Here is a 25736-nt window from a genome sequence, read left to right on the forward strand (position 1 = left end):
AAAATCACTCTCATGGAGGGAAGGGACAGCTGGTCTCTTTTCTGGTTGTGCAGAGCGTATGTGAAGCGAGGACTTAAGAAAAGGGTAATATAGGCAAACTGCATTTTTATTCCAGAAGGTAGCACAAAGATAGCTATGATTTTATCTCTGATTTCTATTCTCAATTCAGTTAGTGAAACACTGAATTTCTGTTATATGACTTCTGTTATATGAAACTTCAATGTTATTATAAAATGTCATTATTCAACTTAAAAAATTGAATTTTAACAGAAAATTGTGAAATGGCAGATTCAGTCCTCTTACCTAGTCAATATCTCATTTAAACCCCCATGATTAAATAATATATGCCAATATGTGTCCAATATTAAAGTTCTGTAATAGATGATCCCTTTCTGGTGGTTATGTAAAGGTGAAATAAAATCATTAAAGCTGTGTTGTTTTATATCTTTCTTATAGATGAATTCAGTTTGTTTAAATATATTTAATAAAAGGACATCATTAGAGAGATATAGAGACATAGATATATAGTATAGATATACAGTATATCTATATACACTATACCATATGTGTGTATCAGTTTTAAGTCTACCAAATATGTTTCTCTTCAAGAAGATGTTATTAAGACAACAATAAATATTAATTGAGAATGACCAAATTTCATAATTTTTAAACTATTTTTGAGCAGGTTTTGCTCAAAACCTCTCCTGTTGTGGAGAACAATATGAGTAAAATACAGACTTCTTTTACGTAAGGCTTCAAAATCTTCTGATAAATGTCAACCAACCGGTTATTTTTTTACAACTATTGTTTGAATGAATTAAACTTTCTGTCCCCAACTCAACACCAAAATTTTAACCCCAAATATGTTTGTGTGTAGAAATAACCCCAAATTTTGCAAACCTAAATAGTTTCTTACCTTGAAAGTAAATTTATATCTGGAAAAAACATCAGGTTAATTTAATATGTGTTTTGAAATGTTTTCACGTATCTAGTTGTTTAATACTCATTTTTAAAACCGAGTTGACTAAACAACTAAAACTGAGTTGTTAAATAGTCAGTCTTATAAAATGGTCTAAAAACTACAGAGGTAACGCATGGTCATACTTCCACATAATGGGGCAAATAATTCCGTATCTTACTCTTCTTCAATTTTCTGTTTTTTCCTAATTCTTTATGTCTTAGTTGTTCCAGGATCACTAAAATGTTGGTCAAATTTCACATTGCAACTGATACTTTTCATCTGCTAATTCCCTCCTTACAGGAACTAATAGTTCCATTATTAAAAATAAACAAATTATATCTCTATCCAAAATAAACAAAAATAATGTTTGGTGGTTTATACATTTGAATATTATGATGAACTTCTTCTTTGCTTTGAAATAATGTGTTGTCACTAAGAAGTATATTCCCAGTTTATAGTGTCTTTTTTTTTCCCCTTGGGAATTTAAAATACTTTAAATAATTTGGGCTTTGCCTGATTCCCCCAGAAGCGTAGAGTATGACTGATAACTGCCTTTAGAATCCCTAATAGCTAAATTACAATTATTATGCAAAGTCCTACAACAGACAGTTATATGGATCGTTAAATGACTTTGCCTTTTTTGCAAACTATAATCATTTTCCTTTATTAGCTGAAGGATTTCATAATTTAAGGAAAATGAAAAACCTATAAGTCACACTTTCAAAGAAGGAACATGGATATTGCAAACATTAAATTCCCCCATAAAAATGTTAAGGCATCATTAAACTAGGTTCAGATTAATACAATTCAGTCAACTCTAGATAGATATCTCCCATAATAAGCTGAAACAATACCTAGTGATCTAAGATGTAAAATATTTTACTACAGCCAATTTATAAGCCTATAAAACATATAGGTATCATTCAACTTCTTTATTAATAGTGCATGCCTTGTATTAAATCAAAACCGTTTTAAAGGCCCCTCCCCTTTGACATTCCCTTCCTCAGCTGTTGCCCCTCATCATGTGTTATCTCACTGAAGCTCATCCAAAGTGAATGACAGCATCTTTTTTTACTAGAGCAGCATAGGCAATTCCCAGTCTAGTGCTACAGCGTAACTATCTTTGAGATTTAGACACACTTGCTACCTTCAACCTACAACATTCTATGGTCTTATGTTGATGTATTTGTTTCTCTACTGTAAGTAGATGTGGTTTCTCTCATTTTGGAAAACTGAAATTTATTATTTTTAGGTTTTTGCAAGTTGCTTTACATGTGAATCATATTCCCAAGAAAACTGATACGGGGAGAACTTTATGTTGTAGTCAATTCTTTTGAATCTGGAAGATCCATTTTTCACCCTGTTTTTGCCCAATAAGAAAGCCAAACATTTCATATTGGCTGAGTTACTGGGGGTTTTAATGAGTTATCGGTTCTGGTTATCTACTGCCATATAACAACCTAACCCTAACAAAACAAGGATGTACACTGGGCTCACAATTCTGCAAGTGGGGATAACTCATCCCTGCTCTACTTGGCATTGGCTAGAGTAGTCCTAGTTTAGAGGCTGAAATCACCTGAAGATTAGCTTATCTGTTTGTTGGTTGTTTGGTCACTAACCCCATGTGGTATCTCTGGCCTAGTGTCTTCAGGGCAGCCAGGTTGATCCATGCTGATTTTGAACAATGCAGAGTCCCAGGAAGAGATTGGTGCTCGAGCTCTTTCCAACCTGGTTTCATAAGTCCTTCCCATTACTTCCACCTCATCCCATGTGTTAAAAGAGAGTCAACATGGATGATCCATAATCAAGGGGAGGGGAATCCGACTCAACATTTTAATTGGAGAAGTATCAAAAAATGTGTGGACATGTTTTATAACTGTCACATTATAAAAGGGGAAATTAACCCAGGACTTTTAAATATCACTATGAAAAATAATCAGTGGTTCATTTCTAAGGTTGCCTCACAGAAACTATTTTTAAGATATAAATTCTTTTTTTAATGTAAAACAATTTTTTCAGCTTTAATGAGGTATAATTGACAAATAAATTTTCAATTTATTTAAAGTGTACAACATAATGATTTCTTATATGTATAGAGTGTGAAATGATTACCACAATTAAGTTAACTAACACATCTATCAACTCACATAATTATCTTTTTTTTCTTTTTGGTGAGAATGCTTGTTCTTATTCCTTTGTTCCATAGACTCCTTACAACAAGATGTGTCATATCAGATCATCTTGCTAAAAAATCAGGGTATAATAAAGGAAAAAAATTTAATATATACAAATATGAGTAGTATGCTTACCAGAGAAATTTTGAACTCTGACTCATCACAGATACATATGCTATGAAATTAAGATTAAGCTATGATTAAGATTAAATCATAGATTAAGCTATGAAAGAATTTTCATACCATTTTGACAGTAGAGTTCTTCCATATAACATGGATAAATATATTATTTTTAATACAAAATCATCCCAGAAGAATCTTTCTTTAACTAGGAAAAGAATTTTAAAGAATGAGACCAAATCTCTAAGATTATTCAGACAAATAATAAGAACAAAATAAAACCAAAAAAAGATTAAAGTATAAATGCTAAGCTGATATATATGTACATATACTTACATAGTCAAGATTAATATCGTAAAAGATTAATAAAATCACTATAAATAGTTGATCAAAAAAGTATATAACTGAATTTACTAGAATAACTACACAATAAAAGTTTATTTCTCATTTACAAAGCAATCTAATCTGAATATTCCTAGTTGATAAGAAGCACTCCTCACTTAAGCTTGATATGTTAGTGCCAGGCAAAAGAAGACTGGGCCTCATTACAGTTCCGCCCAGAGGTAATCATGACGCTCATCGGTAAAAGGAAATTATCCCATTTGCCAAAGCTTCAAGAAGTACACTTTGCTGTGTACCTCATAACTCAAGAAAGGTATAATGTGGCAGAGAGTCCTAGGCTGTGATCAGTGGTTTTGCCAGTTGGTCAGAGGTATCTGTAAAGAGGTAAGACTGGAAGAACAGTGCCAAGAAGGACTGGAGAATAAGCACGTGAATGGATCTCTCAGAGAGGGCATCATATTTACAGATCTTTATGTATCACTTTAATGCCAACCAGAAAGCATCCACCAATGAGAAGTCACTTTACAACCAAATGGACAAGATGAACTGCCCTACAGATAACCTGCCTTTTTTCTTGACTACCTTTGTGCTTATATGTAATGGAACCATGATAACAGTGGCCTTGGGGGCAGGGATGGGAGCAATGCTTGAGCCCACAATATGGACTTTGTCTCAATATAGCTTCTAAGTTTCCAACCAACCAGCATCAGAAATGGAGCCTCTACCCTGGATATGGCACTATTTCTCTGCGGGCTGAGTGAACGGGTAAACAGGTTACGAGGTTAAACAGGCACCAGGTTAAATGCTGGCATCCAGATTCTGCTGTCCCAGGAGTCTATCATCTGTCTTAATATTGAGGAGCGCAGTTCAGTGGAAGCATCCTGACTGTCAACTCTGACCCATGGAGCACAGTCACTAGGAAGCTTGTCTAAGTTGTCTTTGCCTCCTCACCACGGCTTTCCTCACTTCCTTAGTAAAGGAAGTTCCTCTGAATCGTCCCAGAGAACACAGTCAGATGGTAGGTTCTTGGGTCCAATCTACCATAGCAATTCTAACCACCCCCCATCTTCATGAACATCTGGACTATTTTGTATACTACCACACAAAGTTCCCTTACTTCCACTCTTTTTACTCTAGTGCATCATCCAGGTTAGATTTCCACAGATCAAAAAAGCTAAATGTTGGATTGTGACTCACAATGAGCAAAACCATGTCGATGACTTAATTCTCTCCTGCCCAGACGAATAGTCTGTGTCACCCTCCCTGACTCCAGTCTACCACCTTCTACTCAAGATCTTCTACATGGTCCCCTAGTTAGTGCTGACACATGTTAACCAAGTGTGCACGCAGCATTGCATGTATGCCCAGGTTAACTTCTCCAAAATCTAACCTTACTTATCAGCGATTTGGTTGAAGTTAGGCCTAGGGTTGCAACTTGAAACGCAGCAGGTGACAAGCTCATCAGGGACAGCAGAAGGGATGTTGCAGTCCAGGAGGTGGACAGTTGACTATGAAGGAAACTGTACCCAATGTAATCTGAGAAGGCCCAAAATGTTTGTATCTAATACAATATTTCTTTCAGGACAATAAGGCCTTCAAGGTTATATATATACCAAAGAGTTTTTACTTTTTTCTTTTCCTATGATGTATTGATTTATAAATGAACTTAAAAAAACCCCTAATCTTTTAATCTAAAATGTATCTTAGTTGTACAAGTTAATTTCTCTATGATAATTGCCCTTGTTAGCTTAGCATACAACAAGGAAAGGCAGACTTTTCATCATCAGACCAACTGTAAACTATGCACTTACGGGTAAGGAATTTAACTTCTTAAGGCCTTAGTTGTAAGTAAAATTTATGTAATATCAAATAATTCACTGGTTTATTATAAAGACACTTTCAAAAATAAATCCATGTATTTCAATTAAATAGATCATGAATTTCACAAATTGATAAGTTAAGCCCTATAATATATTAACTATATGAATATAACTATATATTTCATTAAAATGATATATATATATAAAATAAAGGTAAATTGAGCCCTGTAGAATGGTAATTTTATAAAATTATATAGTAATCCACCAATAGGTTATACTCATATTATTCTGTGTAATAAAGAAAAGGTTAAGTGTGAAGCAAAATGTACAAGATACAAACAACTAAGAAGGCAAACTATATATTTGAAAACACAGTTGTGGTTCATGGCCAATTATTTCATATCTCTAAGAGAATTTTTTAATTGCATACAAAGGGTAAATTTAATTACCATACAAAAGTTTGAAACTCTCTGATATAATAAATCCCTTAGGATCACATGTCAATTAAACAGATTTCCTTCTCTTTCCAAATACATTATTGATCAGTTTGGCCATGGATTTAGATCCACTGGGTCTTCTCTTTTCTTTGAGTTTGAAGTTTGTCAGGATGCCCTTGATAATTCTGATAAACATCATTTCCACCTCCAGAGATTGCTCTGCTGCAGACAGTTCACAGAATTGGCACCGGTTATCCAATGCCAGTTTTTGCCCTTCTTCCCAGCCAACCTCTCGCACATGACAGAGATCTTGCTTGTTACCGACCAAAAGCACAGCTGATTCCACAGCTCTGAAACACAGATACACAATTCTTTGGCAAGACTGTTTTAACAACTCTTTTTTTTTTTATTAAGTAGGTTTATATCAAAGAGAATTATGGACCAAAAAAAAAGAATACTGTGTGTGTATGTGTGTTATTTGTGGTCATGTGTGTGTGTATCTCATTTACTTACAAAAATTAATTTAGATAAAATGTAGTAAATGACACAGAAGCAACAAGGCTCTTAAAGCATAACATTTGAAGTGGTACAAACCTATTCCCGGAATTACGGCTCTGTTTACTAACAAGACATGATTGTAACATTTTCCACTTTCAATTCCCTTATATGTAAAAAAAAAAAAAAAAAAAAAAAAGGGAAAATAGTCCTCATCACACAGAATGCTCACAGAGGTTAAATGAAGATGTGTATAAAAATCTAGCCCAGTGCCAGGCAATAAAATGTGCTTACTAAGTGTTATCTTTCATTTCCTTATCAACTGAAAAAGAAGGACTAACTAATGCCTCTTTACTAATTCAATACTTGTTGCTGTTTGTTAATATTCATTACAGCATACTTTAAAGAAAATTTTACGGTCTCGTGACCTTGTACAATTTTTCTGTTTATTGAAGAAATATATCGCTTTGGTAAGGTAATGTCTTTGGCAAATATCAATATAATCTCCTCGGTTACAGTGTAACATTCCTAAAGCAGAGTTCCATTTGAAGAATACAGTAAGGCTACTAGGTCTTAAATGGCATGGAACTCTGCCAAGATATCGCCTATAGGGAAGAAATGGGAAAATGAAAACAGTCTTCAGGCTGGTTTCATTCACATGACACTGTGAGCCGTAAGGGAAAAAGCACTGTATGTGTTGGATTTTGAAGTCACTAAGAGTATCTTTTTCTATAGAGTTCAGAAAATTATTGTGAAGAATTAATGGGGAAGAATAAATGAAATATTTTGAAGGGTGAATCACAAATATCAGATGGAATTTTATAAAACAATGCCATAATTTTGCTTTTTATCTACAAATTAGACACTCTAGTTTACCTAGAGATTGAGAACTGGAAAATCTCAAAATTTATTTGGTCAATATATTAAAAAGTTTGCCTGAAAAATGTCAAATATAGGGATTTTTTAAATATACTTTTTTTGCCTATTCGTGAGTGATTCTTTTGATTTGTAAGAATAGAAAGTAGTTTTAATTACTTTCCCTTACCTAAGTTATGGTGCTTAAATATAAGGCATTTAACACTTGAAACAAGGGAGGTCCCTCAAAATCAATAATATTATAGGAAATCAGAGCTATGAGGTACCTTAGTAAAATCACATTCTTTTCCCCTACCGTGTTTCTATCAGTTTTATAGTCAGAAAAAGGAGGTCTAGAGATTAAAGGGTTTACCCAAGGTCAATCAGATATAAACAAGAATTTAGATCAAATGACTGTAGGGAAATATAACTTATCAATTATTATCTGATGATTTCTTGATAGTAGGCATTTAAAATAGATATAAAAAGCACAGGTACCAATTTTCAGGTATAATATTGTGCTTTTTTGCTTCCCAGATTAGAATGCTATTTTAGATTTTAAGGGCAAATCTGGTTACGAGCACAAAGAATCCCTTATACCAGCAGGTTAAACAAAAATAAATATTTTAAATGGAAAGGCTAAAACAATAAAAAAAGGGAAAACTAAAATGGGAAATTCATAGGTTTAAATTTATAACTACTAATGCAAAATTAGTTTAAGGCACAGTTATGTTTTTCCTTCATAGTCACTTGTGTCAAGACATTAGCAATCGGGAGTCGTTGATCAGCTCTTTGTTTTAGGAGGTGAAATGGAGAAAAAGGTACTCTCATACTTAGAATCTGTAACAGTTTGATTATTCAGTCTATTTTGCTTTGACTGATTGAACAGCTCAATGACTAGGAATTGGATGCCAAGTGTAATAAATCTGGATTTATTTAGTATCCTTCACATTTTTTGTGGGAATGAAAAAGAAAGGTGGAAAGGGAACTATCTGTGTACAGAGGACCATTATTTTGCAAGTGAATGTCATGTTAACAATAGAAGCTGTCTTGTAAAATAGCCATTTACTCGGGGCAAGTAACTGTTTATGTCAGCCAGGATATAAAGTATTCTCATCTTATTCCTTTTACTACATGTGTAACTCCTGTGGAATGGAAGGTGGATCGTTCAGGGCTGTTAAATTTTGTAATTGGAAGCCTGTATTAAACTCTTCCTAATGATGCTTACAGCTCTATGATGATTTACTAAAAAGAAAGGAGAGAGGAAAGAAAAATACCTCACCTTTTACAATGACTAGTCTGTGGCTCCCGAATTCTGTAGATTAGTGCTTTTGCAAAAGCAAACGAAGACCTGTCACTGATGTCATACACAATAATAAACCCATCTGCCCAATGCAGCTCACTTGTGAGGAAAAATTTTGCTTTCTGTGGCTGAAAATAAACCAAGCACATTGAAAGTGGTGGGATCTGATCCCTGTATTTTATCCGTTAGACAGTTAATTAATGGAGACCCATTTCACCTGGAAGAGAATTCAGCAAGCCAAATACTGATATTTTCTAAAATGTAGTCTCTGTTTCTTTTTTATCATCCTCTTTCTTTAAACAAAAGTGATTAAATTTTAAAAAATAAAGAGCTATAATAAAGTTATATCCATCTCATTTGATACCTTTTTTCTAAAAAAACTCTTTTTCTGAAAATTTGATAAGCCCTAATAATTCCATTTAAAATCAATATCCACATATATGTTTGAAAAGAGATAGTATTTTCTATCCTTATTAGTAAATGGAATATGTATTGATTTTTGGTACTAGATTTAAATCAGTAAAAAAAAAACCCAGTATTGATAAGGTTTAGCTAAAAAGATTTGAGGGATATCTTCTTCAAATCATAATGAAAACATATTTTCTTTTACTTACCTGAGAACAAGAGTCGTATATTTCTAGATTCAATTGCTTCCCTTCCAAATACAAACGCTTTTTATAGATAGATTCTGAAAAATATGCATATACTCATTGTCAGTATGGAAATCCTCCAGAGTTTAAAAAATGGTCTTATAGGGCTTCCCTGGTGGCGCAGTGGTTGAGAGTCCACCTGCCGATGCAGGGGACGCGGGTTCGTGCTCCGGTCCGGGAAGATCCCACATGCTGCGGACGGCTGAGCCCGTGAGCCCGTGAGCCCGTGAGCCATGGCCGCTGGGCCTGCGCGTCCGGAGCCTGTGCTCCGCAACGGGAGAGGCCACAGCAGTGAGAGGCCCGCATACCAAAAAAAAAAAAAAAAAAAATGACCTTATATTTGGATCACAGTCCTGCAAAGTCAACCAGTCATATTTTAGTTGAGTACTACAGTAGCTTTTCTTTATTTCTAGTGGTCAAAAAACCATATATTTGCTAATGTATATTTCTTACAAATGAACTTTACCACTATGTCTATTCACCTACATGTTTTTCTGCCTATGTACTTATCTTCCATTCTATTACTACGGATGAATTACCTGTGTTTCTATCTAAGGCCAGTCTATTCACTATGAACTAGTTACTATTTCCTCTGACCTGCTGAAAGACATGGCTCCAACAATTCTACCTCTTTCTTCTGCATCATAAAATTTTCCTCTTTATTATATCATTACTAGCAACTGAATTTCTCCTAACTTAACAACCCTTTGGATCCCAACTATTGCTCTATTTCTCTGCTGGCCTTTTGGTAAATATCTATACTCCCTGTGTCCAAATCCTCTCCTTCCATGACCTTCAAATTATTACAATCAGGCTTTGACTCCAATTACTTGACTAAAACTGTTCTTATCAGGGTTATGGTTTTAGACTCAGTGAAAAGTTCTTGATCTTACCTGCCCTGTCAGTAGTATTAGTATAGTTGATCACACCTACCTCCTCAAAATGTTTTTTTCACATGGCTTTCAAGGCAACATACACTCCTGGGTTTTTTCTTTATTCCATATTGCTTTGTATTAAGCTTTTTTATCTGTCCCACAATATCTTCTCTCACTCCAACTGTGATTCTAGTTTATGGATTTCTTCTCTATCTACACTTACTCCCTTGCTAATCTCATCCAGTCAGAGTCTTTATGTAACAATTATTGCTGATAAACCCACTTCTGTAGTCTGGACCTCTTCCCTGGACTCTAGACATCTACCACCACTGGGAGCCTCCAATTAGATACCTGATAGACATCTCAACCTTAACATGCTTAAAATGGAACCTCTGATCTCCCCGCAAAGACTGCATATCCCACAAGTTTCCATTTCATTAAATGACATATCCATAACTAGTCTCACAGGTTAAAAGCCTCAAGGGCATCCCTGATTCTTTCTTTCTCTTACATCCTATATTTATCCTATTAAAAATTCATTTTTACTCTATCTTCAAAGAATATTTTGAATTTGTCTGCCTCTCATCACCTCCTTTGCTCACATTCTGGTCCAAGCCATCATTACTTTTGCCTGTATTATTAGAAAACCTCCTAACTCAGCTCTTCTCTTTATCCCTCCCCTAACTCCCTTCTTGCTCTCAGTTTATTCTCAATCCAGGAGCAAAAGCCAATTTGTAGCCAGATCATGTCACTTGCCTGATCAAATCTCTCCAATGGCTCTCCACCTCACTTAGATAAACCTCAGCTTTTAAAATGCCTGAGAATTTCCCTAGTTATCTAGTCTCCCATGACCCCTATGATCTCAGTAGACCTCTTTGGCTATTGTCTCCCACATTCCTCCACTGAAGCTACACAGTCCTCCATACCATTCCTCACATTTTTCAGAAAGTTCTTTCCTCTGAACTTCGGCAACTGTTTCTTCTACCTGGAATGTAACTGCCCAAATATCTTCATGGCTCAGTTTTTATCACCTGCAGGTCTGTTCAAATGTCTCCATCTCAGCCAGGTCTACCCTGACTACCCTATTTTAAATGACTACACACCACTCCCCTATGCTTTCTTTTCCTTCATAACATTTATCATCATAAGACATTTTATATAGATAGATAGATAGATCTATATATAGATATATATATGTATAGATATAGATATATAAATGCATTTTTAATTAGCTGACCCTTCCCTCCAGAATGTAAATCTTATGAAGGCTCGGATATTTGTTCATTACTATAGCCTCTCTACCTAGAAGAGTACCTGCCACATGACAGGTATTCAATAAATATTTGTTGAATGAACGAAGGACTTCGTTTCTGTAACTGCCCCTCCAGTGCTTTAATACAAGACCTACCTCTCTCCAAAACTGCATACTGACACAAAATCATGACCCATTCTGGTAAATACTCTGTAACCTGTGGTTAGCAAAATGTAGCGGACGTTTGGGAAAGCCGACTTCAGGAGGTTAGGGATGAATTTTAAAATCCTTCTAGGTTACATTTAATGAAATTTGTTAGTGTTTCGTTAAATCTTAAAATGTCTTCAGACAGTTTATTCTAAACTTTATGAGCTTACTACTGTGAACCATATACTTTCCTTCCAAGACATTTTAAAATACCCACTCTCAAAACTCAAAACCTGCCAGCAGGGGTCACCAGCTCTTAACTTTTTAAAATTTTATTATTTTCCCCTTCTAGCCCTCATTTACAAATGGGGCCATTTTTTTGCTAATTAACCCTCATGTGGTGGTGAACTTTTGCTCATTTGGTTGTCTTTAAGAATGTCTCTAGGTCTTATATTTTTAATAGAGATGTAACAGCCAGAAATGTGTACACTTCATTTGCTTATTTATCTATTGATATATCTATATATCTATTGATATATCTTATAAAGATTAAGATGATGTTTTTATTTTGTTGTTGCTGTTACTGCTTTTTGTGGGTGTTCTTTTATTTATGTTTTGTTTTATAGTTTTAGAACATTTTCTCATGCCTGACTCCTAGTTTGTGTGTTACCTTTTTTGACTGAGGTTGTTGACCTGAGATATGAAACAATAAGAATTTCTCTTCCTATATATTTCTTCTTTCTATAATCAGTTTTCAAGTGCTTGCCCTAAAACATTTACAATGGCATATGGATTGAAATACTATGTGGGCTACACATAGGAAACAATGAAATACTTTAAAGTTATTTTCTAAAATACTCTAATAATGCTATATCATAAATGAATGCTAAAGATTTTTGTTGTTTATTTCTCATGAAAACACTTCCAATCATAATTTCTTCTTACTCTAAATAAGTATTATTGAACAAAAGAATAATTTCCCTTTCTCCCCATTCTCATATTTCTTAAAATCTTTGTTCTTATTAAAAAAAACCCACAAAACCTTTCCCCACCACACCTTCAGTCAGGTAAGATATTAGTAGCATTATATCGATTAATTGCTGAGCCAAAAATATATTCAAACCTCTGGCAAAATTCCCCACTTATTAATTCCCCACTGTGGCATTTCCCATATGTCATGCTAATTCTGATCAAAATAACAGAAATTTATAGTAGAGTTAGTGAAATGATCCTAAGATTATATCAAGGTGCCCTGGCATCTGTTTTAGAATTTCTCTGAAACTTACATAAGCAACCTAGCTAATTATGATATGATCTTTAATCACAGCATAATTTTCCAGTTATTGTCACATGGTTTTGCAATAAAAATAAGCATTTATTTTGTAGTTACTTGTGCTTTTATAATTAATTTATCTTTATTTTTCAACAGATGTTGCTTCAATTTCAAATTGTTTCAAATTGCTTACAAAAAAATCCACACTCACATGCTCTACAACACTTGGTACAGGCGGTAGGTTCCTCTAGACTGAAACCAACTGGATTTCTAATCCATTTTATTTAACATCAAATTGGATAACTTTTTATCATAAAAGAACAATTAATTAAAATACTTATTTGGGTTTTTCTAACCAACCCATGAATAAATAAATTGCTTAAAAGTGCAAAAATGGGGGACTTCCCTGGTGGTGCAGTGGTTAAGAATCCACCTGCCAATTCAGGGGACACGGGTTCGAGCCCTGGTCCAGGAAGATCCCACATGACGCAGAACAACTAAGCCCGTGCACTACAACTACTAAGCCTGCGCTCTAGAGCCCGTGAGCCACAACTACTGAGCCCGAGTGCCACAACTACTGAAGCCCGCACGCCTAGAGCACATGCTCTGCAACAAGAGAAGCCACCGCAATGAGAAGCCCGCGCACTGCAACGAAGTGTAGCTCCCGCTGATGGCAGCTAGAGAAAGCCTGCGTGCAGCAACGAAGACCCAATGCAGCCAAAAATAAATAAATAAATTTATTCTTTAAAAAGTGCAAAAATGGAAGATTCTATTAAAATGTTTCTCTGATACTAATTATGATGCTGAAGTTTTAAGGTGAAAGAGTCTAAAGTAGTGACTTACCAAAATTAGAAGCATATTCTCCAATAAATCGCTTGGTAAGAAACCTTACTGTAAGGGCTGCAAAACAAAACAAGCTGGATTTGGGGTCTTATCTGTTTTAGGATACAAATAATTTAGTAATGTACATAAGCATCTAGCATCTCAGCTCAAAATTTACTAAGTATTAATGAAGACCTTAAAACTTTACTAAATTCTGGTCTAAGAATTTCCACTGTACAGCCATAAAAATTAGGAGGCTAGAAAGAAAGTGATCTCACTGTGCTGCCCACTCAAATCACTGCATAAGTAATTTACAAATGCAAAGACACGTAAGACAACTCACCTTTGTAACAGAGACAGATTTCTCATTAAATATGAGATGCAAGAACTATAACATCTCTATATTTTCTTTATAAAATTAATTGTGGCTCCATGGTGCTGCATGCTAATAGTGGCCAGGATGGTCTCAAGCATTTGCAATTGTTTAAGGAAATAGGGACTTCAAAATCCAGGAAACAGAGGAACGGCCTCTAGTGTTGGTTTATCTTATTGCAGCTCCTGGGTCTGGCCCGTTGTTAAGATTCATTAGCCTACGGTGGTTCTATTGGTGGCATGCTTAGTACCATCATAATGTGACCAAATACAAAACAAAAGAAAACAAAAACATAGCTTCCAAGGTCTGGTCTGGGCACCTCTTGCTCATTTCTGGGCATTTAAAAAGCCATGCCCCTCCAAAGTTTTTCTCACTTTGATAATGTGAAAAAATGGCATTTAAAAAATAATTCATAGGTCTCCACGCATCTCTCTCCACCCTTAGTCTCAGGGCAGCAGAATCTTTTCAAGGGCATTGTTTGGCCACTGGTAGGTGTGGAGGCAGGTGTGCTGGAGTGAGAAGTAGGTGGGATAGTGATGGGAGGGATTTCCTGTTAGTCCAATGAATTTCAAACATCAGTAGAACAAGATACAAATTAATACTGCAAACAGTTATATTCCACAACCTGTATATAAATTTTATATACAGGTAATTGCATTACTTGCTTATAAAGCGAAAACTCCTACTTAAAAATAATATATAGTTATATCAAGTTTATATACATATAATATGTTATAATGTAATACATATCATGTCAATATATTTCTCACTCTTTATGTACTCTACACTATGCCACAGAAAACAACACCACTTACCAGATTTGCCCGTTCCTTCACCACCCAAGACAGCAAGTTTCACATCATTCATCTTGCTTTTCTGCTCCTTCTTGGTCCGTCCTGATTTCTGGAGATATACTGACTTGAGCCAAGCATGTGTTTTCCAAAATCCTTTTTATTATTGCTGCTCTCACTTCCCTAAGGCCAACTCCACCCCATACTCCTACCATCCAATAATAACTTTAAAAATATTTTCCTAGAGTAGTTTTGAACATGTCTCATAAAAAAACAGTGGGCTTACTATTTAGACACAAAGGTTTACTAAGCCAATAGTTAAGAGTTTAACAGAAGTGTAGCTCATCTTCTACTTTCATGTACCTGGAATCTACCTTCTCCTAGAACCTAGAAAGATGATCTCTCTTCATTAAGAAAGTTTTCAGGGGATGGGTAAACATTCCTGTAAATTTCCTTTGAGTGGATCAGTTTTGCTTTTTCTATTAATACCTGAGGCTACATCTTCTTGGGTTTCTCCTGTGAAAGACAAGGGAGAATAAGTTAATTCAATCATGAAAAGAAATGAAAGAAGGGAGAGGATGGCTCTCTTGGATGGATTAGCTCAGGGTTGACAGCAATGCACGTGAATATCCAGCCCATGTTTTTGTGTCATTTGAGGCTCTCAAGGAGAAATATGGGAACCCCAGAGTTTCACTTTTCCAATGTCTTCCTTAAAAAGTAACTTTTCTCTTTCTTTTTAAAAAAGTGTTATACCAATAGACAACAGTAAGATTTCTGGAAAAAAACCATAAAGTAATCAGCCTCATGTTGTTTAAATAGCACTAAACAGGAACATGTCATGTTTCCTTACATAGTACTTTTTTAAAAAGAAAAGAACATTTGGAAGGGGTGTTCTGACATAATTCACTCCTGCTATGAAATAAAAAGGCAAATTTGATATGCACAATTATCACTCTTTTATACTTCTTTTCATCAATTGTCCCTGCTACTCCAAGTCCCCAAATTATTTTCTTCCCTTTCTTTCTCCCCATTTGTATATGTATACATTTGAAAGTTGAGAAAAGAGTACAACAAAAAAATAGAAGAATTCAACTTTTGTGGACTACATTTTAAGACCCAGGTAAAGAAGTTTCATTTCCAGGTTGGGTCTATCACAGAAATACATGCTTCTTAAAAATGCATTTATTTAACAAATATTGATTAATTGTCACTCTCTGTTAAAGCTATATTTGGTTTAATTAGATAGGTCAACAATTAAATAATGAATTATCTGACCTGATGGAGTCTACAGTCTACCAAGAGAAAAATGGAAACAGAATTACAACGAATATTATCATTGCTAAAATGGGGCTCTGATCAAGAGCTGGAGAAAGCAGATCAGTAGGTAGAAAGGTCTTCAAAAAGTAGGTAAAGTTTGAAACATGATCAGGACCTACAGAGAGAGGAAGGAAAAAGTGATTGGGGAAGGAAAAGAGGAAGGAAAAAGTGACTGGGGAGTTGTGTCTGTTCTAAAAGAAGAAACAGACTCTGTAAAGAAAAAAAGGCAAGAGAGAGTATATCAGTTTGTGGGATCAACAAGGTAACATCTGAATAACTTAGAGTTTATCCTTTTATTACACATTATAAAAAAATTTTAAATAAGCTATGTTTTCTCTTTAATCCATGCCACTGTATTAAAGTAACAGAGTGTTTTTTTTTTTTAAGGAAGTTTAACAATTGATTTAGTACACTATGGAATTAAATGTTTTTCTTCTTTTTGGAGAAATCCTATTCTTATCTTCCTAAGAAACTTCTGATTGATGTCTTTAGGAAGTTTAGTATATCTACTGGTAGGAAGGAAGAACTTCATTTCATGACATGCATGACATTGAAAACAACATATGAAGGGTTGTCATCAAGACACCTTCATTCTTTCATCATAGCCTCTTCCTCCCTATGTCCATTGGTATCCCAAAGTAAATCTAGTTAAGAAAGCAGCCTGGGGCTAGAATAGAGTGAAGTTATAAACCTGAACAAAGAGAATATAGTTATGCATATACTTTTCTAAGAAACAGAGTGCCAATATATATATTCTTTTGACCTCATGTAAAGGGTGCTAAAACGTTAGTATTCTAATAGACACATTATTATACTACCTAGAATTTTCTCACATCTCCCTAAGGAAACATCCATTCACAACCAAAGCAAAATCATTTATTACTTTATTCATTTACTGAATGAACAAAAATTTATTGAATGTCTACCATAGGCTTGGCACTAATCTTCACTGCTAAAAACATATCAATAAACAAAGTATTCATAGATTCTGGTCATAGGAGATGGACATGTGACACTAAAAAAAAGCCCAACTAGTTATGTATCGGTATTCATGAATGTTATAGTTTTATCTGTTTAGTTTTGTTTCTCTGAGGTCAGATTAACCAGCCCTTCTCAGCTAATCTCATTTCCCTATAGTTTCTGTTAGAGTAGATGCATAATTTCCATCAAAAGCTTCAGATTCACAAGAGTGGAGTGATTCAAACAAATACCTAAGGAGAAAGAATATCTTTGTTCCATTACCCTGTTCCAGATCTTGAAAAGATGAAATACTTCCCAACTTATTTTCTGTGTCTATCATAAACCTAAACCAGACATAAATGGTATACACACACACACAGAGAACAAAGAAATAACCAATGTCATTTATGAATATAGAGCCCAGGTCCTAAGAATATGAGCAAATCAAATCCAGAAACGTATTTAAAGAGCCAAGCATCATGAGCTACAAGAACTTATTCAAAAAATGTCAAATTCGTTGAACATTAGGACACTTGGTGGCCTATTTTAATACATTGCCAAGATAAAGGAGAAAAACTATATGTCTCATATGCTCCCAAAAGCATTTCATGAAATTTAACAGCTACTTAAAAAAAAAAAACTTTTGTAATCTAAAAATAGGGGATTTCTTAACGTGATTAAGGTTATAATTTTTAGAAATCCAAATATCAAAAAAATGTCTATAGATTTATTGCTCCTAATTTTCCTCCAAAAAGAGGATATTGTCTGTTACTTTTTAGCATGGAATTGGTAGTCCTATCCAACACAATGAGGAAATAGCACATATGAAAAAGAGGAGACAAAATGATTATTATCTACAAATGATAGTTTTCTATAGCTACATTATCTGCATTATTAGCATGCATTAAAACCATTCAGTAAGGTGGCCAGATAAGATACCATAACAAAAGCAATAATTCCAAACAGTAAATCTAGCAGCTAACACGTGTTTAACACAGTATTATAACAGGCAATTTTTAAAAATGATTTCCAGGTATACAACATTTAATCCTCTGAGAAACTTCATGAAGTAAGTATCATTAATAACTTCTAACATGATAGAAATACAGTCCTTTTCACAAAGAAAGAAGAGGGGGAAAAAGGATGCAAAGAAGAATAAAACTAAAAGGGAATGTATAACATTTATATGATAAATTCTCTAATCCTTTACTGAAGATTATAAAACAAGCCTTGAATATGTGGACAAACATGACTAGAAAGACTCAATGTTGTAATTACTGCCAAATTAATCTGCAAGCAAAATGTAATGACAATTAAAATCCCAACAAAGATTGTTTAATTGAATGTGGACAGCCTGTTTTGGAAAAGAAAATATGTAAGAATAATTGAGAAATTTTAAGGTAAAATAGTAAGAAAATACCTTTTATGAGCCAAATCATACCAAAAAATAATTAGATGCTACTTTATTAGAACTGGATTGATATGCTCATTAATAGAATAGCTATTTGAGTATAGAAATTGAGTACATAGAAATTAATTTTATTATAAAGTTTTTAATATGTGCTATCATTAAATTGCATTGATACTATCAGAAAAAGTCACTGAATGATAAGTTATGTTTGTACCTCACATGCAGAAAAATGAATTATGAATATTAAAAACCTTAGCATGAAAAACTAGAAAAGGGTCAAATTGACATATATATGGGAATCTTCCAAATAATCTCGAGGAGGGTGAAGTCTTCCTAGGCAAAAAATGAATCCAAAGACAAAGGAAAAATACATATAGAAAAAAATAATCCAGTGACTTTTCATAATTGAACTTTAAGTGTCAGTTATGTTAGTCCCATGGGATTATTTACCAAAGTGAGTGCATATGTCGATTTATTAATAGCACAATAAGTATCTACATACAAATGGATCATTTTTAATCAGAATGGAGGTACTCATCTCACCTCTAATTATAATGCAAGTTACTGAAGCAATTAAAGTTCTAGCAGAAGCAAATGTTTTTAAGATGGAATTACTTCTGGATACTTTTATGTGCTAATATGGAAATTCATCATGGAAGAGTAGTGGATTTTTTTAAGAAGAAGAAAATGCTATTCTAATCTCACAAAGCACATGTTTTCAAACAGTTAACAGATTTAAACTGCATTGAGGTGTACGAACATTTGCACATTATATTGGGGTTAGGTAAGGAATCTAAAGGGAAAATTTTACAGAAAAAACAACAACATTTGATTGCTAAGCTCTGTTTTTTTCTGTTCTCAAAGCACTTTTTGCAATTCATCATGGCACGAATAGCACAGGTAACATTCTCAGCCAGAGATCAGAAGCAATTTCTCTGCAATCACAAATCCTCCAAAACCTCTTCCAAAGAAATTATTCAAATCCAGACATTTACTCTAATAACCAAATGATGAAGATATTGCAATAGTGGCTACAATACAAAACTTCCATTAATATGAAAAGTAGTTACTATGAAGAAGAGTGCTTTCTTGTTTGCTAGTATTGTAATAAAATACTTTATACATTAAATTCAATTTACAGAAAAAGATAAAGTTTGATAACTTTTGTAGTAGAATTTGTAACTGGACATAATCCTCATCGTAATAAAATTCACCTTTATGAACTAGTATTGTTCTATGTTACAATAAACATTTATGTATTAATATATTTATAAAATATGATTTTTTTCTCTGTGATAAGTGTGTGTGTGTGTAAATTGCAACTGAACAAGGTAAAGATGTTTATGTCATCCCCAACCAATTTAAAAACTCAGTTGACATCATTAATAGAATTGACCTATGACACTCATGCCTTTATTATTCTAAATCACTTTTACAACAAGCTTTGAAAGATAATCTTTCACTACGGTATCAAATTCTAAAGAAATGTTTTATTCAATATGTAATGTTAGTAATTAACTAAATTACATGGGCTTTCTTGGTAAAAGAAAAATGATGAATACTTCACCAATTTTCAAGGGTTTTCAAAGCATATGTGAGACTAAATAATTGAATGGCTTTGCTAATTTTTCTCAGCATGTATACTTATAATTGCAATTATCTTTTGAAGGTAATGATTCAGTATTTATTTTACTCTTTTAAATTATTCTTGAGGTGTTTATTGTTTCATAAGGTTTTAGTTTCCCGCTACGTTTATAATAGTTAAAACATGATAGCTAACAGTAATTACGACTCAGCTAGTCACCCTCTTTGTCTCCTCTACAAATTTATGTCATCTTTCCACAGACATGAGAAATCTTTGAAGCTACTTTAGTTCTCCTCAAAAGTCGTAAGTAGGCTAAAATTTTAGTTAGCTCTTTCTTAATCACTTGAAGTTGGCCAGTAGATACAAAAGCATGGTCTTCAAAAACAGTCTTCCTTCTGTAACACAGCTGCTGCAACAGGAAGCCTGATTGAGTGCACATTCTGCAGAAATAATGAGTTTAAAAAGCTGAGCAAGGCAGATGTGAGAAAAATGTCGCTCATATTTTCTCGACTCCTTTCATTACCCTTTAGAAATAAATATTCCAAAATTAAAATTAAATTTTCAGAATTAAGATTGCTGTGTTGCCGTAACATCTTATGGAAAAACCCGAACAAACTTTTCGGCCAACCTAATATATGTATACGTGTGTGTATACACACACACGCATATCTATCTATCTATCTATCATCTATCTATATGAGACCCTATTGTCTCTGTTCCTCTAGAATACTCTGACTAATAAAACTTCCAAGAAGAAATTTTATTCTAATAGTATACTTGGCGTTGTAATTTGCTCAGGGTGACACAAGGAGTAAGTATTGAAGCCAGGTTGGCACAAAGCCTGCAGTCTTTCCAATATAACACCCTGCCACCCACCACAAATCTCCCCTTTCCCTGCTCCTTTGTTCTTATGTGAAGCAGACTCTTCCCTCTCCGATATTTTTTTGCAAAATTCCGATCACCTATGCTTTAGCCTTAATGACGTTATTCTAACAGGTTTATGATACGTGTTGACATTTGGCTTCTTTCTTTTACCCATCTCCTTGGCTCTTTCTCAGAAGTTGAGCCGAGCCCATTAGAGTGCCCTCTCTTTATATTCATAAAGTCATGGTTAATTTTTTAGGAGTAAATGTAATTGAATTTTTTTCACGTTTGCTTTATATCAAGCATTTTCTTCTATGATTTCTACTACTCAAAGGTTCTGAAATGGCTTTCTTACATTTCTGCCAATGCTATATTACAAAGAAAGCTATGTCCTGCATTAGATTGCTTTTGCTGCAAACTAATTACCACCAACTTAACGACAAAACAACACATACTTATTATTTCACAGTTTCTATAGGTCAGAAGTCCAGGCAACTGAATATTCTGATTCAGGGTCTCATCAGGCTGCAACCCACGTGTCAGCTGGGGCTGTGATCTTCTCTGAAGCCCTACTGGTGAAAGAGCCATTTCCACTCTTCTTGTGGCTATAGGACTCTGGCTCCTCTTGTTTTTTTCTGGTTGTCATCCAGTGGCCTTTCTCAGCTTTTGGAGGCTACCTGCAGTTCCTTGCCTCATGGTCTTGTCCATATGCCCATGAACAACGTGGCAGCTTACTTCTGCAAAGCCAGCAGTGGAGGGCCATCTCTCTAGGGCATGCTAGCAATACAAAGATAGATAGATAGATAGATAGATTGATCTTGTGTGTGTGTAGCAGTGGATCTTTTATATATATATATATATATGTGTATATATATATATACATATATATATATATATATATATATATATATCTTGTAACGTAATTACTGGATGGATATTCTATCACTTTTGTTGTATTCTAGTGGTTAGAAGGGTGGAGGATTATACAAGGGTTTAAATCACTGGGGATCACCTTAGGGCATACGTGTCACATGCCCTAACACTTTATTTGATGCTACTCCTGAACAAAGCATACCTTTATCGCATTTTATTTACAGATGTAAGTATTAATGGTGACAAGATCACATTTCACATTAATAGATAAGCATGTAGGTACATAACTATTGTTTAATGTGGTAATCTGCGTCAGAGTGCTCTATATAATTCCATTGGCCAGTTATGTCTTGGAATTTTTATCCTAAGAAAATGAATTCATAAACCAGCATTTGAAAAATGAAGTATTTTTATTTGCATTATTTTATTAGCTAGGGTCAGAAAGCAAGCCACACTGGCTATGAGGTGCTCCAGACAGCGAGAAAAGCATGTGCTATCCTTCTTGTTCCTTCCATCTGGGTAAGTCATCCATTTTGAAAATAAAAGAGCAGAGTTGACTTCATTTCAAAAGTTCAAGAAATATGCATTAATTGCCTACTATGTGGCAGATACCTTGCTAGGGCACAGAGAGTAAGAAAGGAAGATAAATAAAATCATCCTCTGGCCTTGAGGAAGATTTAATATTTGTATATCAATTATAAATTGAAGTAAACATAGGGTGCCATGGGTGCACAGATAAAAGAAACCTAGCTAAATTCTAAAGGGATAGTATAATAGGCTGAATAATAGCCCTCAAAGATATCAGGTCCTAATTAATTTCTGGAACCTGTAAATGTTAAGTTATATAAGAAAAGTTATCTGCAACTGTGATTAAGTTAAGAATCTTGAGATGCGGAGATTATCCTAGATTATCAGGGTGAGCCCTAAATGCAATCACAAGTATCTTTATAAGAAGGAGGCAGAGGGATATTTGACAGGAGAAGATAATGGGACCACAGAAGCAGAAATTGAAGTAATGCAGCCACAAGCCAAGGAAGGCTGGAAGACACCAAAAACTGGAAGAAGCAAGGAATGGACTCTCCCTTAGTGACTGAGGGAGCAGGACCCGGTGGACACCTTGATTCCAACCCAGTGAAACTGATTCTGGACTTCTGACCTAAGTAGCTGTAAGAGGATACATGTATGTGGTTTTATGCCACAACATTTGTAGTAATTGCTTACAGAAGCCATAGGAAACTAGTAGAGAAGGTATTATAGACAGAGAAAAGCCTGAGTACAGTCAGGAAAGGAGGAAGCAGATGAGAGATACTGGACACTGAAAAACCTCTGCATTACTTGAGAGCAAAGAATGAGTGAAAATGGTGGGAGCTGAGGCTCATTTAAAAGACAAGGAGAAATCAGAGTGGCCTTATACACCATACTAAAGACATTATCCTGTAGGCATAAAGAGTTATCAAGAATTTTTAAGTAGGAGAGAAATGCTTTATTATTTATTTATTATTATGTATTATTTATTATTATTATCTATTATTTATACTCTACTCTGTAAAGTAATATAAAATACGGTTTGGAGATAGTGCAATAAAGGAGGTAAAAGAAGCTGAAGAAGTAGAAGCAGGAACACCTCTTAAAAAGCTATTTTATATTTTCAAAGGTTCTGAGTTAGAGCAGCAATGAGATCAGAGGAAACTTGTTTTGAGAAATACGTAGCCAATAAAAATAAGAAAATCTGGAGAGGTAGTATGAGAAAGGCAGTAAACCTTAGATGAGTAGCAAATTCTGATTTAAATGATTAGGTTGAGAGTAGTGTCATTAACAGGTTTTTGTTGTTTAATTTCACCATGAGAAGCAGTTTGAAGGAACAGACGCTTTCATTTTTAGACATGTTAAGTTGAAGGTACCCTCGGGGCTGTGCAGTAGTGAGTTGGCTGTACAAGTCTAATGCTAGTGAGAGAAGACGCAGAGCTGGTAGAACATGCAGTTTGTCTTATCAATAAATTTTCAGTTCAGAGTTAAGATTTTTGTTTTTTTTCCGGACAGGGATTTCAAATTGATGTATGAAAGATTTTTTGAAAAAGCACCCACTTTGATCTCTGGAGAAGAGAGAAAGATGTTCACATAGACTTTTCTACATTTGGTTTTTTAGATGGTTTCTTAAACCAAAGTGCCCAAGATATTTTGGAAATTCTAAAAAACATATTAAGTAAAATACTTCTGCTTATTTTAACGACCCCTTAAATAGGCATTATAGATCGTATTCTTCCCCATTTATAGGCATGCATGCTGAGTCTCAGAGGGGATTTTAAGTATGCAACTCAGAGAAACACTCTTAGTAAGTAGAAGTTAGAATGTAAGCTACAGTTTCTTTGATACATAATCCCAGTGTTCTTTCTACTCCACCCTACTGTCTCTTGGCTTTAAGATATTTTTTCTCAAATCTAAATGATTCTTCTTCTTAACATTTGTTGAAGCTGATTTTTTATCAGCTTTTTAGTACTAGGTAACAAAACCAAAAATGTGACAGAAATCAATTTTACAAACAAATTATAGTCCTATAATATAGAGCATAGAACTTACCATATAGCAGGTCTTACAACTGTCATTCATTCATTGTTGTCTGAAAATCTGAGTGTTCACAATCAAACCAAGGTTAATTGCTGAATTTGTATTTTAATAGATGAGATGTATATAGCCAAGTTATTATTCTAACTTCCGTTACAGAGAGATCCTTTGTTTCTGATAGACATTATCTATTTATCTAAGCAAATATTTGTGCTCTGTCACTCTTATAATTAAGTTCTTCCCAAAGGAACTCCAGTTGAGAACAGAAACCTTCCCATGAGAATCTGAAACAGAATTTCCTTTTGCAAATCTGTGTAATCTCGTGGTCCTTATTCTTAGACTTGTTTTCCTTATTCAATGATGACATTATTTAGCTATGTTCCATACAAGTTGCAAACAGAACTGTATTTTGTTATAGGAATCTTTGAAAATACAATCACAAAAAGTATATTTGATCAAGAAAGAACACTGACAGTTGCCTTCCTCAAGAAAATGGTTTTTACACGTTACCAGTGCCTTGTTTAGTTTTCTGCCCTATATGTACACATTTTTAAAAACCATTTCTACTACTAGCCTGGTTCCTAAGAGTTTGGATTTGTTCCCACTCTTTGCTGTCTACCTGATTTAAAATTGTCATAGTGACCATTTGGGGAATTTGAGTTGGGCAGTAGTTCTCCACTGGACTTTAGGCCTGGACAAGCCAGCTGCTTCTCAGGGACTTGTCTCTGTGGCTGGGATTCACATACCCACCTCCATCTCAACCAAGCATAGCCCTCAGTCTGGGTTGCTCTATACCTTAGTGATCACTGATAACAAGTAAGCTTTAATATTTCAAGTCCTGCTGAATCTGAACAGAATTAATATACAGAAACAAAAGATGTTCAAAGATGTTCAGGACACCGTTAATGGTAATAACCCCAGGGCTAATCAGTGGTAATGAAAATGAACGAGAAATTCTGAGAAATATTTGTGAAAATTTGTTTGCAGAAACAGAATGGCTTAAGGATGATAAAAAGTTTTCCGGTCTGTAATATGGGGATACTAACTGCTTTATTAACAGGAGTGGGGAAATCGAGAAGAAAAGATCATTTAAATTCAAGACATATTCTATTTGAGAGTAAGCTGATTATTTCAATAGCTATTAAATTTATTAAGTAAGAAATATATTTCATAAGATCTCAGTGATATTACTCAGTTTTAGAAAAGGGAAAACAGGAGTGTCTGGATGTGAATATGAACTAGTTTTTTAGATAGTTCCTATGAAGAGATGTTTTATTTTTTAAAGACATATTTATTCTAAAACTTTCAGATATTTAACTATTCCACTTATGGTGCATATATACCTCTTATTTAGTATCCCTCAAAGTCTTTTCCCAACAGGTTAGGTTCTGGTAAAATACTTTTCTCCAGAGGGCAGGCCTTGTTAAGAAGAACAGAATGATCTGGCATATTTCAAAATGGTTCCTTGTCCTCT

General features: G+C 34.4%; 1 protein-coding gene across 1 annotated transcript; it reads right to left on the bottom strand.

The window, feature by feature from the left end:
- Window positions 1-2913: 2913 nt before the first annotated feature.
- On the bottom strand, window positions 2914-24405 carry RERGL (RERG like). Its single transcript, XM_004270950.4, has 6 exons — window positions 24278-24405; window positions 14715-15206; window positions 13548-13604; window positions 9122-9195; window positions 8487-8635; window positions 2914-6204 (listed from the first exon to the last, which is right to left on the bottom strand). Exons 2-6 carry the CDS (start codon window positions 14764-14766, stop codon window positions 5922-5924), a joined length of 615 nt encoding a protein of 204 aa, XP_004270998.1. The 5' UTR covers window positions 14767-15206; window positions 24278-24405; the 3' UTR covers window positions 2914-5921.
- Between the last annotated feature and the right edge of the window lie 1331 nt (window positions 24406-25736).

This window comes from Orcinus orca, chromosome 11 (genome assembly GCF_937001465.1).
Source record: "Orcinus orca chromosome 11, mOrcOrc1.1, whole genome shotgun sequence".
NCBI classification, from domain to species: Eukaryota; Metazoa; Chordata; class Mammalia; order Artiodactyla; family Delphinidae; genus Orcinus; species Orcinus orca.